Source organism: Chrysemys picta, chromosome 20 (genome assembly GCF_011386835.1).
Source record: "Chrysemys picta bellii isolate R12L10 chromosome 20, ASM1138683v2, whole genome shotgun sequence".
Classification (NCBI taxonomy): Eukaryota; Metazoa; Chordata; order Testudines; family Emydidae; genus Chrysemys; species Chrysemys picta.
In genome coordinates this window covers 8,924,605-8,943,602 of record NC_088810.1, presented here as the reverse complement: position 1 = coordinate 8,943,602, position 18,998 = coordinate 8,924,605, and the positions used below count along the sequence as shown (strand labels likewise).

Genomic DNA, 18,998 nt, shown 5'->3' with positions numbered 1-18,998 from the left:
CGGAATCGCCCACACTACAGGTACAGTATTTCAATCGTTATTTTTCTCTTTTTTTTTGTTCTTTTTGGTTTTTGCCAACCGCGCAAAGCTGAATTTGCGCATGTTAAATGCACATAAGATGAGACTCGCCTGTAGCTACAGTTCTAGTAATATGTGTGAATAAAGCCAGACACTGTAAGTGTTCCTTTTGCCTAAATCCAATGGGTTTGTTAGTATAATGGGAATGGATAAGAGCAGTTAAAGTGTTACTGGGCTTGGTGGGACTGTATAGACGAGGGCACACTTGAAGACTGCCTCAGCTCCTTATCTCAAGGCGAGGTCAAACAACCAGTTAGGAGGGGAAGGGGGCTGGGGCAGGAGGCATACGAAACACTAAAGGCAGAGAAAGGCCTGGCCGTGGCCAGAGCACAACCTCACTCCTTACCCCTCCCAGGGGGCACCAAAGGGGTGGGACGAAGACCCCAACTCACGACCAGTGGCGTGGCCAGGTTCTAAGAGCAGGGGGAGGAAACATTAAAAAGGCACCCCCCCTTTGGCTCCTCCTCTGGCCACGCCCCCTATGGCTCCTCCTCCAGCCACTCTGCCCCCCCCCCCCATGGCTCCTCCGACCACGCTGCGGCTATGCTGCACCCCCACTTCAAGCCTGGGGTGTGGCAGCCCCCTCAGTTCCAGCCCCATGTGTGTGCAGGGAACAGAGGGGATTACAGCCTAGATCGGGGTTACAGGGCCCGGCTCTGCTCTCACTCCCACACCAGAACCTGGGCACCCGACACAGCTGGGAAGGGGTGCAGGGACCTGCCAGGGACAGGCAGCCCGGAGTCATGAGCTGCTGGGACAGTGCAGGGCCCTTGGAGGGTTAAAGGCAGGGCCTCCAAAGAGTGAATGGCACTGGCTCTGCGCAGGTCCAAAGGTTGCTGAAAGGGGAGGAGAGTGCCTGGACCTGTCACACAACTCCACAGAGGGCTCCCACCAAGGCACGGGACTGTTCTCCCGGCTGCAGACACCAGCACAGGCCCTTGAGTCGTTCCGGGAACCAGCTCAACTGGTGCCAAGGTGCAGCTGGCTCTGGGGTGGGACAGCCAAGTAATAGCCTCACCCTGCTCCCTGCAGAGCTGAGCCTCCCATTGCCAGGGTGAGGCACTGGAGATGCCTGACTTTCAGGAGAGAGGACCCCCACACCGCTCCCTGCAGCACAGCTCCCCTAGTAGCGCATAGGGACCAACACTGACGCCGGGAGGTCTGTCTCTGTCCCTGCCCTGCCATGGCGTGTGAATACTTCACCCACAAGGGGGTACTGTTCCCATGCCTGGATTACTCCCCCAAGGAGCTGAGCTACGTGGAGAACGAATTCCAGGTGCGGGACGATGACATCTTCAACATCGCCTACCCCAAGTCAGGTAGGGGAGAGCGGGTGTGTGTGTGTGTGTGTAGGGGGCTCCTGACACACACACGGACATTAGATAGAAACACCAAACCTGTCACATGACCTGATTTCCTAGATGCCAGACCCCGGGCACACACACACGCCCAGCCCAGAGTGAGACAAAGCAGGCTGCTCCCTGGGGGGCCCAACTTGCCCACCTGGTGCTAGGCTGGCTCTCTGCAGACACATTGTGATCACAGGCTTTCTCCAGAGCCACCAACAGGGCCAGGAGACCCCTGGCACAGCAAAATGAGAGCTTCTGATTTTAGCACTGTCAATGCACCTCAGCTGATGGGGGCTGGGAGCCAGGACTCCTGGGTTCTCTCCCCGGCTCTGGGAGCAGAGGGGGACCTAGCAGGTTGAGGGCTTGTTTCAGGCCCATTAACCCTTTCACCCCCAGGCACTAACTGGATGCTGGAGATCCTGAGTCTGATCCGTTGTGACGGGGACCCCGGCTGGGTGCGCAGCGTGCTGAACTGGGAGCGGGCGCCCTGGGTGGATAACGAGACGGGGCTTGAGGCTGCCCTGAAATACCCCCCACCCCGGCTGCTCTCCTCCCACCTCCCCGTCCAGCTCTTCCCCAAGTTCCTGCAGCGCTCCAAGGCCAAGGTGAGAGGCGGGAGAGCAGGGGCTGCGGGTCGGGATTGAGGGGCACCGACAGGGCTGTGCGTCGGGAGAGGGGTGAATCCAGGGCTGCTGCTGGGTGTGAGTTACAGCAATGTGGGCGTGCGGAAGAGCAGCCAGTGGGGTGCGGCGAATCCTTCTCCCTGCAGAGAGGGTGGGGAGGTGAAGGCCCGGGGTGGGTGGCTAATCGCTGGGTCCATTTGTCATCCCCCTCCCCCGATTGGTAGTGACCCCCTTCCCCTCCCCCCAGATCATCTACACCCTGCGCTGCCCCAAGGACGTCCTGGTCTCGCTGTACCACTTCTCCAAGCTTCTGTGTCTCTTCAAGGACCCTGGTTCACTGGACTCCTTCCTCGAGGACTTCCTGAGCGGGAATGGTGAGCAGCACCCCGGGACCCTCGGGGGCCCTGCTGCAGTTAGGAAAACGCAGGCAGCCTCCTCCCGCCCGATGCCTGGGCTCCCAGCCACTCACTGATGGGATCCAGTTTGTGCATCCCCAGCCAGCTCTGAGCTGCCCTTTGCCCAGTGCCCAGCACAGCTTAATAAGCTGCTGTGTGTGGCTTAATAGGTTGCTGCACGGCTGTCCGGCCGCGCACCATGGAGGGTGTAATGCTGCGGTTCTGGCGGGACCCAACGGAGAGTGCCAATTTAGAACAAATTGCTCCAACAGGGCAGTTACAGCCCTAGGCTGGGGTTTTTCCACCTCTAAGGCAAACCAAACCAGCCAGACAAAGAGGACTTTGGTCTCACCCCACTGGCTAACCACAAGTCACACAAGCAATTCCCTTAGACACTCCAGTTTCCCCGTATCACCACCAGTGCCTCTCGTTATGGGGGACAAATGGTTATGAAAACCAATACCTCAGTAAAAGAGAAAAGGTTCTGCTGATCCCATTGGACTAAGCCCCAGACCCAGGTCAATATACAAATCAGATCTTACCCACAAATCATGCTGTTGCCAATCCTTTAGAATCTAAAATCTAAAGGTTTATTCATAAAAGGAATAAGATAGAGATGAGAGCTAGAATTGGTTAAATGGAATCAATTACATACAGTAATGGCAAAGTTCTTGGTTCAGGCTTGTAGCAGTGATGGAATAAACTGCAGGCTCAAACCAAGTCTCTGGAACATCCCCAGCTGGGATGGGTCATCAGTCCTTTGTGTAGAGCTTCCATTCGTAGCAAAGTCCCTCCAGAGGTAAGAAGCAGGATTGAAGACAAGATGGAGGAGAGGCATCAGCCTTTTATGTCCTTTCCAGGTGTAAGAACACCTCTTTGTCCTTACTGTGGAAAATTACAGCAAAATGGAGTCTGGAGTCACATGGGCCAGTCCCTGCATACTTTGCTGATTTGCAAGGTGTATCTGCCTTCTCTCAATGGGTCCATTGTATAGCTGATGGTCCTTAATGGGCATCAAGAGAGCATAATCATAACCAGCAAACCATACCCTTGTCTTAGACACCTCATTTGACCCCCTTTATACAAGATTTGGTGCCACTACAGGACTTTGGTTGCAACCATGTTCTATATGGTCCCAGATAATATCAATAAGGTCACAGAGGGGACTTAGGTGGAAGTAGTGCTTGTTTTGTGCCACGGCACCGGCACCTCTGGGCCTGGGAGTTCTGAGCTCCGGCACCTCTGGGCTGGCTGCATCAGTTATGAATGTAAAAAAATTGCTTGAGCCCTGACACCACTTTAATTATAAATTAAACAGTGGGTGGAGGGGCTGGAGGGGGCAGCTCTGGGGTCACCGTGCCGCTCTCTCCTGCAAAGTGGTCTACAGCTCCTGGTTCGACCACGTCACCGGCTGGATGGGGCTGAAGGGCAACGAGAACTTCTTCTCCATCACCTACGAGGAGCTGCAGCAGGTAGGGAAACTCCGCCCTTGGGTCACGCCCACACATAACTCCACCCCTGGGGTCACGCCACACATAGCCCCGCCCCTGAGACCTCATCCACACATAACTCCACCCCTGGGGTCATGCCCACACATAGTCCCAACCCCTGAGACCTCATCCACACATAACTCCATCCCTGGTGCCATGCCGACAAATAGCCCCGCCACCTGGTGACACCCCCACACATAGCCCCGCCCCTGAGCCATGCCCACATGTAACCCTGCCCGAGCCACCCCCACACGTAATCCCGCCATAGAGCCATCCCCACACGTAACCCCGCCCCTGAGCCACCCCCACATATAGCCCCGTTCCTGAGCCATCCCCACATGTAACCCCGCCCCTAGAGCCATCCGCACACGTAACCCCGCCCCTAGAGCCATCCCCACATATAACCCTGCCCCTGAGCCATCCCCACATATAACCCCGCCCCGAGCCATCCCCACATATAACCCCGCCCCTGAGCCATCCCCACACATAGCCCCGCCCCAGGCCCCCAGCCAGGTGGTGTTCTAGGGTGTTCTCAGCCCCAGCTCCCCAGGCCTCGGCGTCCATGTCCCGGGTGTTGGCTCCTCCCGGCCTTTGCATTCCTCTGCCCCTGGCCTGGAACAGGGTCTCACCTCAGGTGGCCAACGTGGCTCACGGCCAAGGTCCTCTGCCTTTGAAGGGGTCTCTTCCTCAGCACCTAGTGGGGAGCAGGACTCTGCGGGGGGAGGGAACTGAGGCACATGTGGACCATAAAATTGTCACCCTAGAATCACCCTCTTCATGGCAGTGGGTGTCTTCCCCCAGGATCTGCGGGGCAGCGTGCGGAGAATCTGCCACTTCCTGGGGAAGGAGCTGAGTGAAGAGCAAGTGGCCGCGGTGGTGGAGAACGCCTCCTTCCAGAGCATGAAGGGGAACAAAATGTCCAACTACTCGCAGCTGAGTGACGAGTACATGGACCACCAAAACGGGGAGTTCCTGAGGAAAGGTGAGTCCAGGCCTGGGCTCTGGGCCGGCTTTAGCAAGTGCGGGGCCCGATTCGTGGGGCTTATACTCAGCGGGCAGCGCTCTGACTCTTCGATGCACTTTGCATTGCCACGCCCCGGCCCGGGGAGTGGGGCCACAGGCTGGGCACGGGGTCGTCTTATGCGCGGGGCCCGATTCCGGGGAATCGGCCTAAAGCCAGCCCTGCCTGGGTTAGCCGGGGGCTGCGAGTTGGGACTGAGGTGCACCAGCAGAGCTGCATGAGGCAGGGCCAGGAGAGCAGGGGGCTTTAAGTCAGGAGTGAGGGGCATGGGCAGAGGTTGCGGAGGCAGGGCTGGGGAGCAGGGGCTGTGGGTTGGGAGTGAGGGGCATGGGGAGAGGTTGCGGGGGCAGGGGAGCAGGGGCTGTGGGTTGGGAGTGAGGGGCGTGGGCAGAGCTTGCGGGGGCAGGGCTGAGGAGCAGGGGCTGTGGGTTGGGTGTGAGGGGCATGGGCAGAGGTTGCGGGGGCAGGGCTGGGGAGCAGGGGCTGTGGGTTGGGAGTGAGGGGCATGGGCAGAGGTTGCGGGGGCAGGGCTGGGGAGCAGGGGCTGTGGGTTGGGAGTGAGGGAAATGGGCAGAGGTTGTGGGGGCAGGGCTGGGGAGCAGGGGCTGTGGGTTGGGAGTGAGGGGCATGGGCAGAGGTTGCGGGGGCAGGGCTGGGGAGCAGGGGCTGTGGGTTGGGAGTGAGGGGCATGGGCAGAGGTTGCGGGGGCAGGGGAGCAGGGGCTGTGGGTTGGGAGTGAGGGGCATGGGCAGAGGTTGCGGGGGCAGGGCTGGGGAGCAGAGGCTGTGGGTTGGGAGTGAGGGCCATGGGCAGAGGTTGCGGGGGCAGGGCTGGGGAGCAGGGGCTGTGGGTTGGGAGTGAGGGGCACGGGCAGAGGTTGCGGGGGCAGGGCTGGGGAGCAGGGGCTGTGGGTTGGGAGTGAGGGGCGTGGGCAGAGCTTGTGGAGGCAGGGCTGGGGAGCAGGGGCTGTGGGTTGGGAGTGAGGGGTGTGGGCAGAGCTTGCGGGGGCAGGGCTGTGGAGCAGAGGCTGTGGGTTGGGAGTGAGGGAAATGGGCAGAGGTTGCGGGGGCAGGGCTGGGGAGCAGGGGCTGTGGGTTGGGAGTGAGGGGCATGGGCAGAGGTTGCGGGGGCAGGGCTGGGGAGCAGGGGCTGTGGGTTGGGAGTGAGGGGCATGGGCAGAGCTTGTGGAGGCAGGGCTGGGGAGCAGAGGCTGTGGGTTGGGAGTGAGGGGCATGGGCAGAGGTTGCGGGGGGCAGGGCTGGGGAGCAGGGGCTGTGGGCTGGGAGTGAGGGGCATGGGCAGAGGTTGCGGGGGCAGGGCTGGGGAGCAGGGGCTGTGGGTTGGGAGTGAGGGGAATGGGCAGAGCTTGTGGAGGCAGGGCTGGGGAGCAGAGGCTGTGGGTTGGGAGTGCGGGGCATGGGCAGAGGTTGCGGGGACACGGGAGCAGGGGCTGTGGGTTGGGAGTGAGGGGTGTGGGCAGAGGTTGCGGGGGCAGGGCTGGGGAGCAGGGGCTGTGGGTTGGGAGTGAGGGGAATGGGCAGAGCTTGTGGAGGCAGGGCTGGGGAGCAGGGGCTGTGGGCTGGGGGTGAGGGGCATGGGCAGAGGTTGCGGGGGCAGGGCTGGGGAGCAGGGGCTGTGGGCTGGGAGTGAGGGGCATGGGCAGAGGTTGCGGGGGCAGGGCTGGGGAGCAGGGGCTGTGGGTTGGGTGTGAGGGGCATGGGCAGAGGTTGCGGGGGCACGGCTGGGGAGCAGAGGCTGTGGGTTGGGAGTGAGGGGCATGGGCAGAGGTTGCGGGGGCAGGGCTGGGGAGCAGGGGCTGTGGGTTGGGAGTGAGGGGCATGGGCAGAGCTTGCGGGGGCAGAGCTGGGGAGCAGAGGCTGTGGGTTGGGAGTGATGGAAATGGGCAGAGGTTGTGGGGGCAGGGCTGGGGAGCAGGGGCTGTGGGTTGGAAGTGAGGGGCATGGGCAGAGGTTGCGGGGGCAGGGCTGGGGAGCAGGGGCAGTGGGTTGGGAGTGAGGGGCATGGGCAGAGGTTGCGGGGGCAGGGGAGCAGGCGCTGTGGGTTGGGAGTGAGGGGAATGGGCAGAGCTTGTGGAGGCAGGGCTGGGGAGCAGAGGCTGTGGGTTGGGAGTGAGGGGCGTGGGCAGAGGTTGCGGGGGCAGGGCTGGGGAGCAGAGGCTGTGGGTTGGGAGTGAGGGAAATGGGCAGAGGTTGCGGGGGCAGGGCTGGGGAGCAGGGGCTGTGGGTTGGGAGTGAGGGGCATGGGCAGAGGTTGCGGGGGCAGGGGAGCAGGGGCTGTGGGTTGGGTGTGAGGGGCATGGGCAGAGGTTGCGGGGGCAGGGCTGGGGAGCAGAGGCTGTGGGTTGGGAGTGAGGGGCATGGGCAGAGGTTGCGAGGGCAGGGCTGGGGAGCAGGGGCTGTGGGTTGGGAGTGAGGGGCACCCTAGACCAGACAGCACCCCTCCCTCTGCCCCGGCCTCACCACTAACCGGCCCCAGTCTGACCTCAGCCCCCTCCCCCCCTGCCGGGCTGTGGGGGCTGCACTGCCGCCCCTTCCCCTCCCGGCAGAGCCCAGCCCGGCTTAGGGAGCTTCCTCCTCCTCATCCCCGGAGAGCCAGGCAGCTGCCTGCAGCCCCGGAGTCAGCGAGCCGGGTTGGGGATGGAGGAGGGCGGTGCGGAGCCCAGAGCTAGCCGGCGGCCGCATGCAAAACCCGACTCCAGATTTTGAGTCCGGAGCCCAGCGCAGGCTGTGTGGAAAGGCGCAGCTTTTGCAAAATGTGCTCAGGGGGGAGCAGCCTCTTCCCCTGCACCCCCCTAGCTACGCTACTGAGTCCATGTCCTCTGTGGTTTGCAGGGATCTGCGGTGACTGGAGGAACCATCTCTCGGAGGCACAGAGCCAACGATTTGACACCGTTTACCGGGAGCGGATGCAGGGTCTGGGCATGACCTTCCCCTGGGACTGACGGCCCCGCGCCCGCCACATCTGCACCCGCAATACACCGGCCCTGTGCCACCCACGTGCTACTGATCTTCCTGTGCCCTGGGAGATGCCCCCTGGGGCAGCGTCTCTAGAGCATCAGCAATAGGCACAGCTGGGCTGGGGCATGTGTCCAAGCAAGGTCAGTGAGCGCGTGCACACACAGGGCAGGGCTTAGAACACCATTGCAGGGTGTTCCTGGTCCTGCTTGCAGGCAGGGGCTCTGCAGGGAAATGTGAAATTCTGCACAGAGCCAGCCCAGAGCACGGCGTGGGAGATGGGCCTCTGTGCGGGGCGCAGCCTGCTCTGTCTCTCTCGAGTTTGGGTTCCTGTGCGTCAGGGCTCTGGATTCTAAGAAATAAAATCAGGTGATGTGGCAACCTTCCAGCAAGAGGATTTGGTTTTTTAATCTAACTTCTTTGGGTTTGCCATGAACAGAACATGATCCCATCCAGCAGGGAGCAGCAGGAACACACGCACACACGCATGCACACACACACATTCTCTCTCTCTCTCTCTCCCCCACTCCTCATGCCCCCCACCCCCATTCCAAAGGTTGTGATTGCTGGTGACCCAGTTCCCAGGTAGATCCCAGCAATACCCCCAGGGGCCAGGATGCTGTCAGCCCAGAAGGCATCAACCCCACCCAACTCCGCCCATAAGGAAGGCAAGGCAAGCAGGGCCGGCTCTACCATTTTTGCCGCCCCAAGCAAAAAGAAAAAAAAGCCGCTCAGATTACCGCCCGAACTGCCGAAGCAAAAAGAAAAAAATGCCCGGCCTGTGCTGCCCCAAGAATGGACGGAATGCCGCCCCTTAGCATGTGCCGCCCCAGGCACGTGCTTCCTCCGCTGGTGCCTGGAGCTGGCCCTGAAGGCAAGACTGGGCCAAGAGGGTGATCCACTGGAGGTATCTGGGCTCTAGTGTGCGGGGGCCCATGAGGGTGGGGGGGCTCCCCACACCCTGGAGTCCATGTCTGGGGCATTGCTGAGTCTCCAGGCAAGGCTGAGCAATCCCCCCGTGTGGCCTCTTGCAGGTGAGTCATTGCATTGTAGCTTCCTTGTTGGACAATGGCTGTTGATGGGTTGTTTGACACCTGCCTGGGCCTTGGTTACTTTCCTTACTGTTGCATGTGGGGAGCTAATATCTGGCTGATTCCCCAATTTACAGCATGTTTTAGTGGCCACCATACAACACAATTCTCATAACTCCATATGCATTAATGATACACATATACGGATAGAGAAATGACTTTCAGCAGATCATAACCTTTCCCCTGATGCCTGCTTTATATGCAATATCACAATTATATAAAAATGAGGAATATGGGGGTTACAGGGCGCTCGCCCAAGGTATAGAATGTCACAGACCCCCTCATGCTAGTGCTGTACATCATTTATTAGCCCCGATGGCTTGTCCCTGCCTGGTTCACTCGACTCTATGTTCCCAGCTGCCAGTGCACAATGGGGGCTCACCCAGCCCAGCTCCCCAGGCCTCCGGCCACCCGTCTCTGCACCCGGCCCAGGCTGGATTCCTCCTGTTTGCCCACACGCTGTGACTGGCGTTGGATGCGCTCACCCCTGCCTGGCGAATGGCTGGCTCACTCCTCTGCTAGGTCAGGATTGGCCGTCAGGGCGGAGGGGCATCGTCCCCACCCTGCTTCGCCTTGTCCCAAGCCCAGGGCCCGAGGCAGAAGGCGATGTGGCCACCTGGGCTGCACCACCCCCACCCGCCCCCACAGCATCGCCTGATGTCCTCCCATGGCAGCAGCACCTGCCCTTACTACAGAAGAATATCTCACATAGCAGGGCTCTTGCCTGGCTCTGGGAGGGGGGACTAATGGATAGAACACGGGGGCTGGGCAGCAGGATGCCTGAGTTCTATCCCCAGCTCTGGGAGGGGGGTGGGGTCTAGTGGTTAGAACAAGGAGGCTGGGCAGCAGGACACCTGGGTTCTCTCCCCAGCTCTGGGAGGGGGGTGGGGTCTAGTGGTTAGAACAAGGAGGCTGGGCAGCAGGACGTCTGGGTTCTCTCCCCAGCTCTGGGAGGGGGGTGGAGTCTAGTGGTTAGAACAAGGAGGCTGGGCGGCAGGACGTCTGGGTTCTCTCCCCAGCTCTGGGAGGGGAGTGGGGTTGAGTGGTTACAGCCACTTGTGCCCCTCCCACACCTCCTCTTGTAGGTGCTGGGAGCTGGGCTGGGCCTGGGCCATAGGCTCTTCCCCACTCAGAAAGAAGGATCCCAGCTGGGATTAGCTGAGTAAATGGGGCAGCAGACCTGTGTGCCACAGAGATCGCCAGCTGCTTAACCCTTTAGTGTCCGCATGTGGAAATGGGACCTGATCAAAATGGAATGGGGGATGATGGGAGAATGGGATCGGGTGGGTTAGAGCAGGGGGATGGGAACCAGGACACCTGGGTTCTATCCCTGGCTCTGGGAGGGGTGGGGTCTAGTGGTTAAGGGTGATGGTGGCTGGGAGCCAGGACTCCTGGGTTCTATCCTGCTCTAGGTGGGAAATGGCAGGTGTTTGCTCCATTGCGAACCCCAGGTTGAGCAGCTGCTGCCAGAGCCTTTTGCACACCTTGGGCCATGGCCCCCATGGGGGGAGGGATGGGGAAACTGAGGCACGGTCACCCAGTAGATCTGGGACTCAAATCCAGCTCTCCAAAGTCCCAGACCGGTGTTCTATCCACTATACAACACTTCCCTCCAAACCCATTATGGGGACCCCTCATAGGGTGCAGAAATCACCCCCTACAGAGCTCTGCCCCATCCCCTGCTTCTCCCCAGCGTGGCAATAACCCTCTGCTAATCCCATTTATGCAGCCAAATCAGAGGGGCAGGCTGGCCCAGTGGTGAGGGTGCTACCTTGGGCTGTGGGGCTCTACAGTTCAATTCCCAGCTCTGGGACAAACTGCCTGTGTGACCTTGGACAAAGCACTTAGCTTGCCCCCTTGTGCCTCAGTTTCCCCCTGAGGATGGCTGTGATGCCCTGCCTCACCGGAGAGATGCCCAGGGCGATTGGGCCAGATAAGGAGCTGGTTGGGCAATAACAGGCCTCAGAAGAGGGGTCAGCACTATTCTAATGTATGTAAATGAGGCTGGCTCCCCACAGAGCCAGCAGCTGGCTCCAGGGCTGTGCCCCCTACAGCTGACAGGGACCCAGCTCCAATCCACCTCCCAGGGGCTGTTTGCTGAGCCAGGTGCTGTGTCTGCCGGATGGGGGGTGGCTTCCCTGTCTCATGGGCATGTGGGAGCCCTGGTGCTCGAGCCAGACCTAACGAGAACAGCTGATCCCTGTGTCACTAGCCCAGGGCCGAGGGAGACTGACCCCTCCAGGAGCTGGGGCAGAGCTGGGAATGGAACCAAAGTATCCTGAGGACCCCTAGGAGCCTGGCTGAGACCCTCCAATTCACTGCATGCCGGGGCCAGATGTGGGCCAGGCCCAAATTACTCGGGGGGAGGCCCCTGCTGCCCCATCCAGTCCTGCTGAGCCGCCTTCCTTCCCCTTCCCCAGTGCTGTTCCCCAACCCCCTGGGGTCATGGTGGCTGGGGCCCTGTCACGGACTCCCAGGTCGTGCCCACTCTTGGCTCCATACGGTCCCATTCGGCGGCAATTTGGTGGACGGTCCCTCACTCCAGCTTTTTTTTTTTTTTTTTTGTCGTTTGGGGCGGCAAAAACCCTGGAGCCGGCCCTGCCCACATGCCCAGTCTCTCCCTGCCTAGAGCCCACGGACAGTTCCCTTCACCTCAGGGAGATCTCAGCAGCGACCAGCAGGGGGTTAAACCCCCACCCTCCCCAAGCCTGGTAACCATCCCCCACTGCCATGAAAGCACATAGATCAGCAACCCTTCCTTGGGGGGGAATGACAGGATCTGCCCCACCCCTGCCCCCTCCACTCCCACACAGGACCCTGGGCACCCGACACAGCTGGGAAGAGGTGCAGGGACCTGCCAGGGACAGGCAGCCCGGAGTCATGAGCTGCTGGGACAGTGCAGGGCCCTTGGAGGGTTATAGGCACCAGCTCCTCCCAGGTCCAAAGGTCGCTGTGCCTGGCAGGGCCTCCAAAGGGTGAATGGCACTGGCTCTGCGCGGGTTCAAGGGTCGCTGAGGGAGGAGCGGGGAGCAGAGTGCCTGGACCTGTCACACAACCCCACAGAGGGCTCCCACCAAGGCACGGGACTGTTCTCCCAGCTGCAGACACCAGCACAGGCCCTTGAGTCGTTCCGGGAACACGCCAAGGAATCAGCTCAACTGGTGCCAAGGTGCAGCTGGCTCTGGGGTGGGACAGCCAAGTAATAGCCTCACCCTGCTCCCTGCAGAGCTGAGCCTCCCATTGCCAGGCTGAGGCGCTGGAGACGCCTGACTTTCAGGAGAGAGGACCCCCACACCGCTCCCTGCAGCACAGCTCCCCTAGTAGCGCATAGGGACCAACACTGACGCAGGGAGGTCTGTCTCTGTCCCTGCCCTGCCATGGCGCGTGAATACTTCACCCACAAGGGGGTACTGTTCCCATGCCTGGATTACTCCCCCAAGGAGCTGAGCTACGTGGAGAACGAATTCCAGGTGCGGGACGACGACATCTTCAACGTCACCTACCCCAAGTCAGGTAGGGGAGAGCGGGTGTGTGTGTGTGTGTGTGTGTGTAGGGGGCTCCTGACACACACACGGACATTAGATGGAAACACCAAACCCATCACATGACCTGATTTTCTAGATGCCAGACCCCGGGCACACACACACGCCCAGCCCAGGGTGAGACAAAGCAGGCTGCTCCCTGGGGCCCAACTCACTCACCTGGTGCTAGGCTGGCTCTCTGCAGACACACTGTGATCACAGGCTTTCTCCAGAGCCACCGGCAGGGCCAGGAGACCCCTGGCACAGCAAAATGAGACCTTCTGATTTTAGCACGGTCAATGCACCTCAGCTGATGGGGGCTGGGAGCCAGGACTCCTGGGTTCTCTCCTCAGCTCTGGGAGCAGAGTGGGACCTAGCAGGTTGAGGGCTTGTTTCAGGCCCATTAACCCTTTCACCCCCAGGCACTAACTGGATGCTGGAGATCCTGAGTCTGATCCGTTGTGACGGGGACCCCAGCTGGGTGCGCAGCGTGCTGAACTGGGAGCGGGCGCCCTGGGTGGAGAACCGGAGGGGGTTGGAGGCTGCCCTGAAATACCCCCCGCCCCGGCTGCTCTCCTCCCACCTCCCCGTCCAGCTGTTCCCCAAGTCCCTGCAGCGCTCCAAGGCCAAGGTGAGAGGCGGGAGAGCAGGGGTGCGGGTCGGGATTGAGGGGCACCGACAGGGCTGTGCGTCGGGAGGGGGGTGAATCCAGGGCTGCTGCTGGGTGTGAGTTACAGCAATGTGGGCGTGCGGAAGAGCAGCCAGCGGGGTGCGGCGAATCCGTCTCCCTGCAGAGAGGGTTGGGAGGTGACGGCCCTGGGTGGGTGGCTAATCGCTGGGTTCACTTGGCATCCTCCTCCCCTGATTGGTAGTGACCCTCCTCCCCTCCCCTCAGATCATCTACACCCTGCGCTGCCCCAAGGACGTCCTGGTCTCGCTGTACCATTTCTCCAAGCTTCTGTGTCTCTTCAAGGACCCTGGTTCACTGGACTCCTTCCTCGAGGACTTCCTGAGCGGGAACAGTGAGCAGCACCCCGGGACCCTCGGGGGCCCTGCTGCAGTTAGGAATACGCAGGGTTTTTCCACCTCTGAGGCAAACCAAACCAGCCAGACAAAGAGGACTTTGGTCTCACCCCACTGGCTAACCACAAGTCACACAAGCAATTCCCTTAGACACTCCAGTTTCCCAGTATCACCACCAGTGCCACTTGTTATGTGGGACAAATGGTTATGAAAACCAATACCTCAGTAAAAGAGAAAAGGTTCTCCTGATCCCATTGGACTAAGCCTCAGACCCAGGTCAATATAAAAACAAATCTTACCCACAAATCACGCTGTTGCCAATCCTTTAGAATCTAAAATCTTTAGATTTTAAACCTTTAGATTTAAACCTTTAGATTTATTCATAAAAGGAATAAGATAGAGATGAGAGCTAGAATTGGTTAAATGGAATCAATTACATACAGTAATGGCAAAGTTCTTGGTTCAGGCTTGTAGCAGTGATGGCATAAACTGCAGGCTCAAACCAAGTCTCTGGAACATCCCCAGCTGGGATGGGTCATCAATCCTTTGTGTAGAGCTTCCATTCGTAGCAAAGTCCCTCCAGAGGTAAGAAGCAGCATTGAAGACAAGATGGAGGAGAGGCATCAGCCTTTTATGTCCTTTCCAGGTGTAAGAACACCTCTTTGTCCTTACTGTGGAAAATTACAGCAAAATGGAGTCTGGAGTCACATGGTCCAGTCCCTGCATACTTTGCTGATTTGCAAGGTGTATCTGCCTTCTCTCAATGGGTCCATTGTATAGCTGATGGTCATTAATGGGCATCAAGCAGGCTAGGCAGAGCTAACACCAACTTGTCTGGGGTGTCTCCCAGAAGCATAGCAAAAGTTTGAAATACAGACAGTACAGAGCCAATATTTATAACTTTAACTCCAAAATTGATACACACATATAGACAGCATAATCATAACCAGCAAACCATACCCTTGTCTTAGACACCTCATTTGACCCCCTTTATACAAGATTTGGTGCCACTACAGGACTTTGGTTGCAACCATGTTCTATATGGTCCCAGATAATATCAATAACGTCACAGAGGGGACTTAGGTGGAAGTAGTGCTTGTTTTGTGCCACGGCCCCGACACCTCTGGGCCTGGCAGTTCAGAGCTCCAGCACCTTTGGGCCTGGCAGTTCAGAGCTCCAGCACCTTTGGGCCTGGCAGTTCAGAGCCCCAGCACCTCTGGGCTGGCTGCATCAGTTATGAATGTAAAAAAATTGCTTGAGCCGTGGCACCACTTTAATTATAAATTAAACAGTGGGTGGAGGGGCCCAAGGGGGGCAGCTCTGGGGTCACCGTGCCGCTCTCTCTCCTGCACAGTGGCCTACAGCTCCTGGTTCGACCACGTCACCGGCTGGATGGGGCTGAAGGGCAACGAGAACTTCTTCTCCATCACCTACGAGGAGCTGCAGCAGGTAGGGAAACTCCGCCCTTGGGTCACGCCCACACATAGCCCCGCTCCTGAGACCTCATCCACACATAACTCCACCCCTGGGGTCACGCCCACACATAGCCCCGCCCCTGAGACCTCATCCACACATAACTCCATCCCTGGTGCCACGCCCACAAATAGCCCCGCCACCTGGTGACACCCCCACATGTAACCCAGCCCCTGAGCCATGCCCACACGTAACCCCACCCCTAGAGCCATGCCCACATGTAACCCTGCCCCTGAGCCACCCCCACATATAACCCTGCCCCTGAGCCATCCCCACATATAACCCCGCCCCTGAGCCATCCCCACATATAACCCCGCCCCAGGCCCCCAGCCAGGTGGTGTTCTAGGGTGTTCCCAGCCCCAGCTCCCCAGGCCTCGGCATCCATGTCCCGGGTGTTGGCTCCTCCTGGCCTTTGCATTCCTCTGCCCCTGGCCTGGAACAGGGTCTGACCTCAGGTGGCCAACGTGGATCACTGCCAAGGCCCTCTGCCCTTGAAGGGGTCTCTTCCTCAGCACCTAGTGGGGAGGAGGACCCTGCGGGGGGAGGGAACTGAGGCACATGTGGACCATAAAATTGTCACCCAGGAATCACCCTCTTCATGGCAGTGGGTGTCTTCCCCTAGGATCTGCGGGGCAGCGTGCGGAGAATCTGCCACTTCCTGGGGAAGGAGCTGAGTGAGGAGCAAGTGGACGCGGTGGTGGAGAACGCCTCCTTCCAAAGCATGAAGTGGAACAAAATGTCCAACTACTCGCAGCTGAGTGACGAGTACATGGACCACCAGAACGGGGAATTCCTGAGGAAAGGTGAGTCCAGGCCTGGGCTCAGGGCCGGCTTTAGCAAGTGCGGGGCCCGATTCGTGGGGCTTATAATCAGCGGGGCAGCGCTCTGACAGCACTTTGCATTGCCACGCCCCGGCCCGGGGAGTGGGGCCACAGGCTTGCCGCGCTCTGGCTGGGCACGGGGTCCTCTTACGCGCAGGGCCCGATTCCGGGGAATCGGCCTAAAGCCGGCCCTGCCTGGGCTAGCCGGGGGCTGTGAGTTGGGACTGAGGTGCACCAGCAGAGCTGCATGAGGCAGGGCCAGGAGAGCAGGGGGCTTTAAGTCAGGAGTGAGGGGCATGGGCAGAGCTTGCGGGGGCAGGGGAGCAGGCGATGTGGGTTGGGAGTGAGGGGAATGGGCAGAGGTTGCGGGGGCTGGGGAGCAGGGGCTGTGGGTTGGGAGTGAGGGGCGTGGGCAGAGGTTGCGGGGGCAGGGCTGGGGAGCAGGGGCTGTGGGTTGGGAGTGAGGGGCATGGGCAGAGGTTGCGGGGGCAGGGCTGGGGAGCAGGGGCTGTGGGTTGGGAGTGAGGGGCGTGGGCAGAGGTTGCGGGGGCAGGGCTGGGGAGCAGAGGCTGTGGGTTGGGAGTGAGGGACGTGGGCAGAGGTTGCGGGGGCAGGGCTGGGGAGCAGAGGCTGTGGGTTGGGAGTGAGGGGCATGGGCAGAGGTTGCGGGGGCAGGCCTGGGGAGCAGGGGCTGTGGGTTGGGAGTGAGGGGCATGGGCAGAGGTTGCGGGGGCAGGGCTGGGGAGCAGGGGCTGTGGGTTGGGAGTGAGGGGCATGGGCAGAGGTTGCGGGGGCAGGGCTGGGGAGGAGGGGCTGTGGGTTGGGAGTGAGGGGCACCCTAGACCAGACAGCACCCCTCCCCCTGCCCCGGCCTCACCACTAACCGGCCCCAGTCTGACCTCAGCCCCCTCCCCCCCTGCCACGCTGTGGGGGCTGCACTGCCGCCCCTTCCCCTCCTGGCAGAGCCCACCCCGGCTTAGGGAGCTTCCTCCTCCTCATCCCCGGAGAGCCAGGCAGCTGCCTGCAGCCCCGAAGTGAGCGAGCAGGGCTGGGGATGGAGGAGGGCGGTGCGGAGCCCAGAGCTAGCCGGCGCCCTCATGCAAAACCCGGCTCCAGATTTAGAGTCCGGAGCCCAGCGCAGGCTGTGTGGAAAGGCGCAGCTTTTGCAAAATGTGCTCAGGGGGGAGCAGCCTCTTCCCCTGCACCCCCCTAGCTACGCTACTGAGTCCATGTTCCCTGTGGTTTGCAGGGATCTGCGGCGACTGGAGGAACCATCTCTCGGAGGCACAGAGCCAACGATTTGACACCGTTTACCGGGAGCGGATGCAGGGTCTGGGCATGACCTTCCCCTGGGATTGACGGCCCCGCGCCCGCCACATCTGCACCTGCAATACACCGGCCCTGTGCCACCCATGTGCTGCTGCTCTTCCTGTGCCCTGGGAGATGCCCCCTGGGGCAGCGTCTCTAGAGCATCAGCAATAGGCAGAGCTGGGCTGGGGCATGTGTCCAGGCGAGGTCAGTGAGCGCGTGCACACACAGGGCAGGGCTCAGCTGAGGTGTATTTAAAATCTGTCCATTGCAGGGTGTTCCTGGTCCTGCTTGCAGGCAGGGGCTCTGCAGGGAAATGTGAAATTCTGCACAGAGCCAGCCCAGAGCACGGCGTGGGAGATGGGCCTCTGTGCGGGGAGCAGCCTGCTCTGTCTCTCTCGAGTTTGGGTTCCTGTGCTTCAGGGCTCTGGATTCTAAGAAATAAAATCAGGTGATGTGGCAACCTTCCAGCAAGAGGATTTGGTTTTTTAATCTAACTTCTTTGGGTTTGCCATGAACAGAACATGATCCCATCCAGCAGGGAGCAGCAGGAACACACGCACACACGCATGCACACACACACATTCTCTCTCTCTGTCTCTCTCTCCCCCACTCCCCATGCCCCCCACCCCCAGTCCAAAGGTTGTGATTGCTGGTGATCCAGTTCCCAGGTAGATCCCAGCAATACCCCCAGGGGCCAGGATGCTGTCAGCCCAGAAGGCATCAGCCCCACCCAACTCCGCCCGTAAGGAAGGCAAGGCAAGCAGGGCCGGCTCTACCATTTTTGCCGCCCCAAGCAAAAAGAAAAAAAAGCCGCTCAGATTACCGCCCAAACTGCCGATGCAAAAAGAAAAAAATGCCCAGACTGTGCTGCCCCAAGAATGGACGGAATGCCGCCCCTTAGCATGTGCCGCCCCAGGCACGTGCTTCCTCCGCTGGTGCCTGGAGCTGGCCCTGAAGGCAAGACTGGGCCAAGAGGGTGATCCACTGGAGGTATCTGGGCTCTAGTGTGCGGGGGCCCATGAGGGTGGGGGGGCTCCCCACACCCTGGAGTCCATGACGCAGAGGGTGAGTCCATGGGCCATCCCAACAGCGTGAGGTGTTGGCAGGAACACAGGGCTCTCCTGGGCCATGGACTCCCCTCCCAAACACAGGCGCTGTACATTATTAGTGCTATTTATTAGGTGTATTACAGGAGTGCCTAGGACCCCATTCTCGGCCCAGGACCCTGTGATGGGATTCCCGGGGTGCAGCCTGGGACCGTGGGACCACTGTACACCAGTCTTTGCAAGCCTGAGCAGATTTTCCACACACTTCATACCAACTCATTTGCAAAGATAAACAGGTAAAGAAATGTATTGACTACAGAAGAGAGATAGTAAGTGATAGTAAGTGCAAAAAGTCAGAGTTAGTTACCAAAATAAAATAAAATATAAGTGCAGGGGACTGGACTAGACGGCCTCTCAAGGTCCCTTCCAGTTCTCTGCGTCTCTAAGCACGCAGTCATAGAATCATAGAATCATAGAATATCAGAGTTGGAAGGGACCTCAAGAGGTCATCTAGTCCAACCCCCTGCTCAAAGCAGGACCAATTCCCAGCTAAATCATCCCAGCCAGGGCTTTGTCAAGCCGGGCCTTAAAAACCTCCAAGGAAGGAGACTCCACCACCTCCCTAGGTAACGCATTCCAGTGTTTCACCACCCTCCTAGTGAAATAGTTTTTCCTGATATCCAACCTGGACCTCCCCCACTGCAACTTGAGACCATTGCTCCTTGTTCTGTCATCTGCCACCACTGAGAACAGCCGAGCTCCATCCTCTTTGGAACCCCCC

General features: G+C 59.8%; 2 protein-coding genes across 2 annotated transcripts; both read left to right on the top strand.

The window, feature by feature from the left end:
• Positions 1–910: 910 nt before the first annotated feature.
• Positions 911–8,312, top strand: LOC135976863 (sulfotransferase 2B1-like). The gene is made up of 6 exons (XM_065574543.1): positions 911–1,397; positions 1,824–2,032; positions 2,298–2,424; positions 3,823–3,917; positions 4,737–4,917; positions 7,809–8,312. Exons 1-6 carry the CDS (start codon positions 1,262–1,264, stop codon positions 7,916–7,918), a joined length of 858 nt encoding a protein of 285 aa, XP_065430615.1. The 5' UTR covers positions 911–1,261; the 3' UTR covers positions 7,919–8,312.
• Positions 8,313–10,747: 2,435 nt separating this feature from the next.
• Positions 10,748–17,636, top strand: LOC135976862 (sulfotransferase 2B1-like). Its single transcript, XM_065574542.1, has 6 exons — positions 10,748–12,535; positions 12,966–13,174; positions 13,439–13,565; positions 14,921–15,015; positions 15,662–15,842; positions 17,110–17,636. The coding sequence occupies exons 1-6, from the start codon at positions 12,400–12,402 to the stop codon at positions 17,217–17,219; spliced, it is 858 nt and encodes a 285-aa protein (XP_065430614.1). The 5' UTR covers positions 10,748–12,399; the 3' UTR covers positions 17,220–17,636.
• The last annotated feature ends 1,362 nt before the right edge of the window (positions 17,637–18,998 follow it).

Bases quoted from the DNA above. Each gene is read 5' to 3' on its own strand.
- LOC135976863 (XM_065574543.1), top strand. From the start codon at position 1,262: ATGGCGTGTGAATACTTCACCCACAAGGGGGTACTGTTCCCATGCCTG. The intron at 2,033-2,297 runs GTGAGAGGCGGG...CCCTCCCCCCAG, and splicing joins TGCAGCGCTCCAAGGCCAAG to ATCATCTACACCCTGCGCTG. The intron at 4,918-7,808 runs GTGAGTCCAGGC...TGTGGTTTGCAG, and splicing joins CGGGGAGTTCCTGAGGAAAG to GGATCTGCGGTGACTGGAGG.
- LOC135976862 (XM_065574542.1), top strand. From the start codon at position 12,400: ATGGCGCGTGAATACTTCACCCACAAGGGGGTACTGTTCCCATGCCTG. The intron at 13,566-14,920 runs GTGAGCAGCACC...TCTCCTGCACAG, and splicing joins GGACTTCCTGAGCGGGAACA to TGGCCTACAGCTCCTGGTTC. The intron at 15,843-17,109 runs GTGAGTCCAGGC...TGTGGTTTGCAG, and splicing joins CGGGGAATTCCTGAGGAAAG to GGATCTGCGGCGACTGGAGG.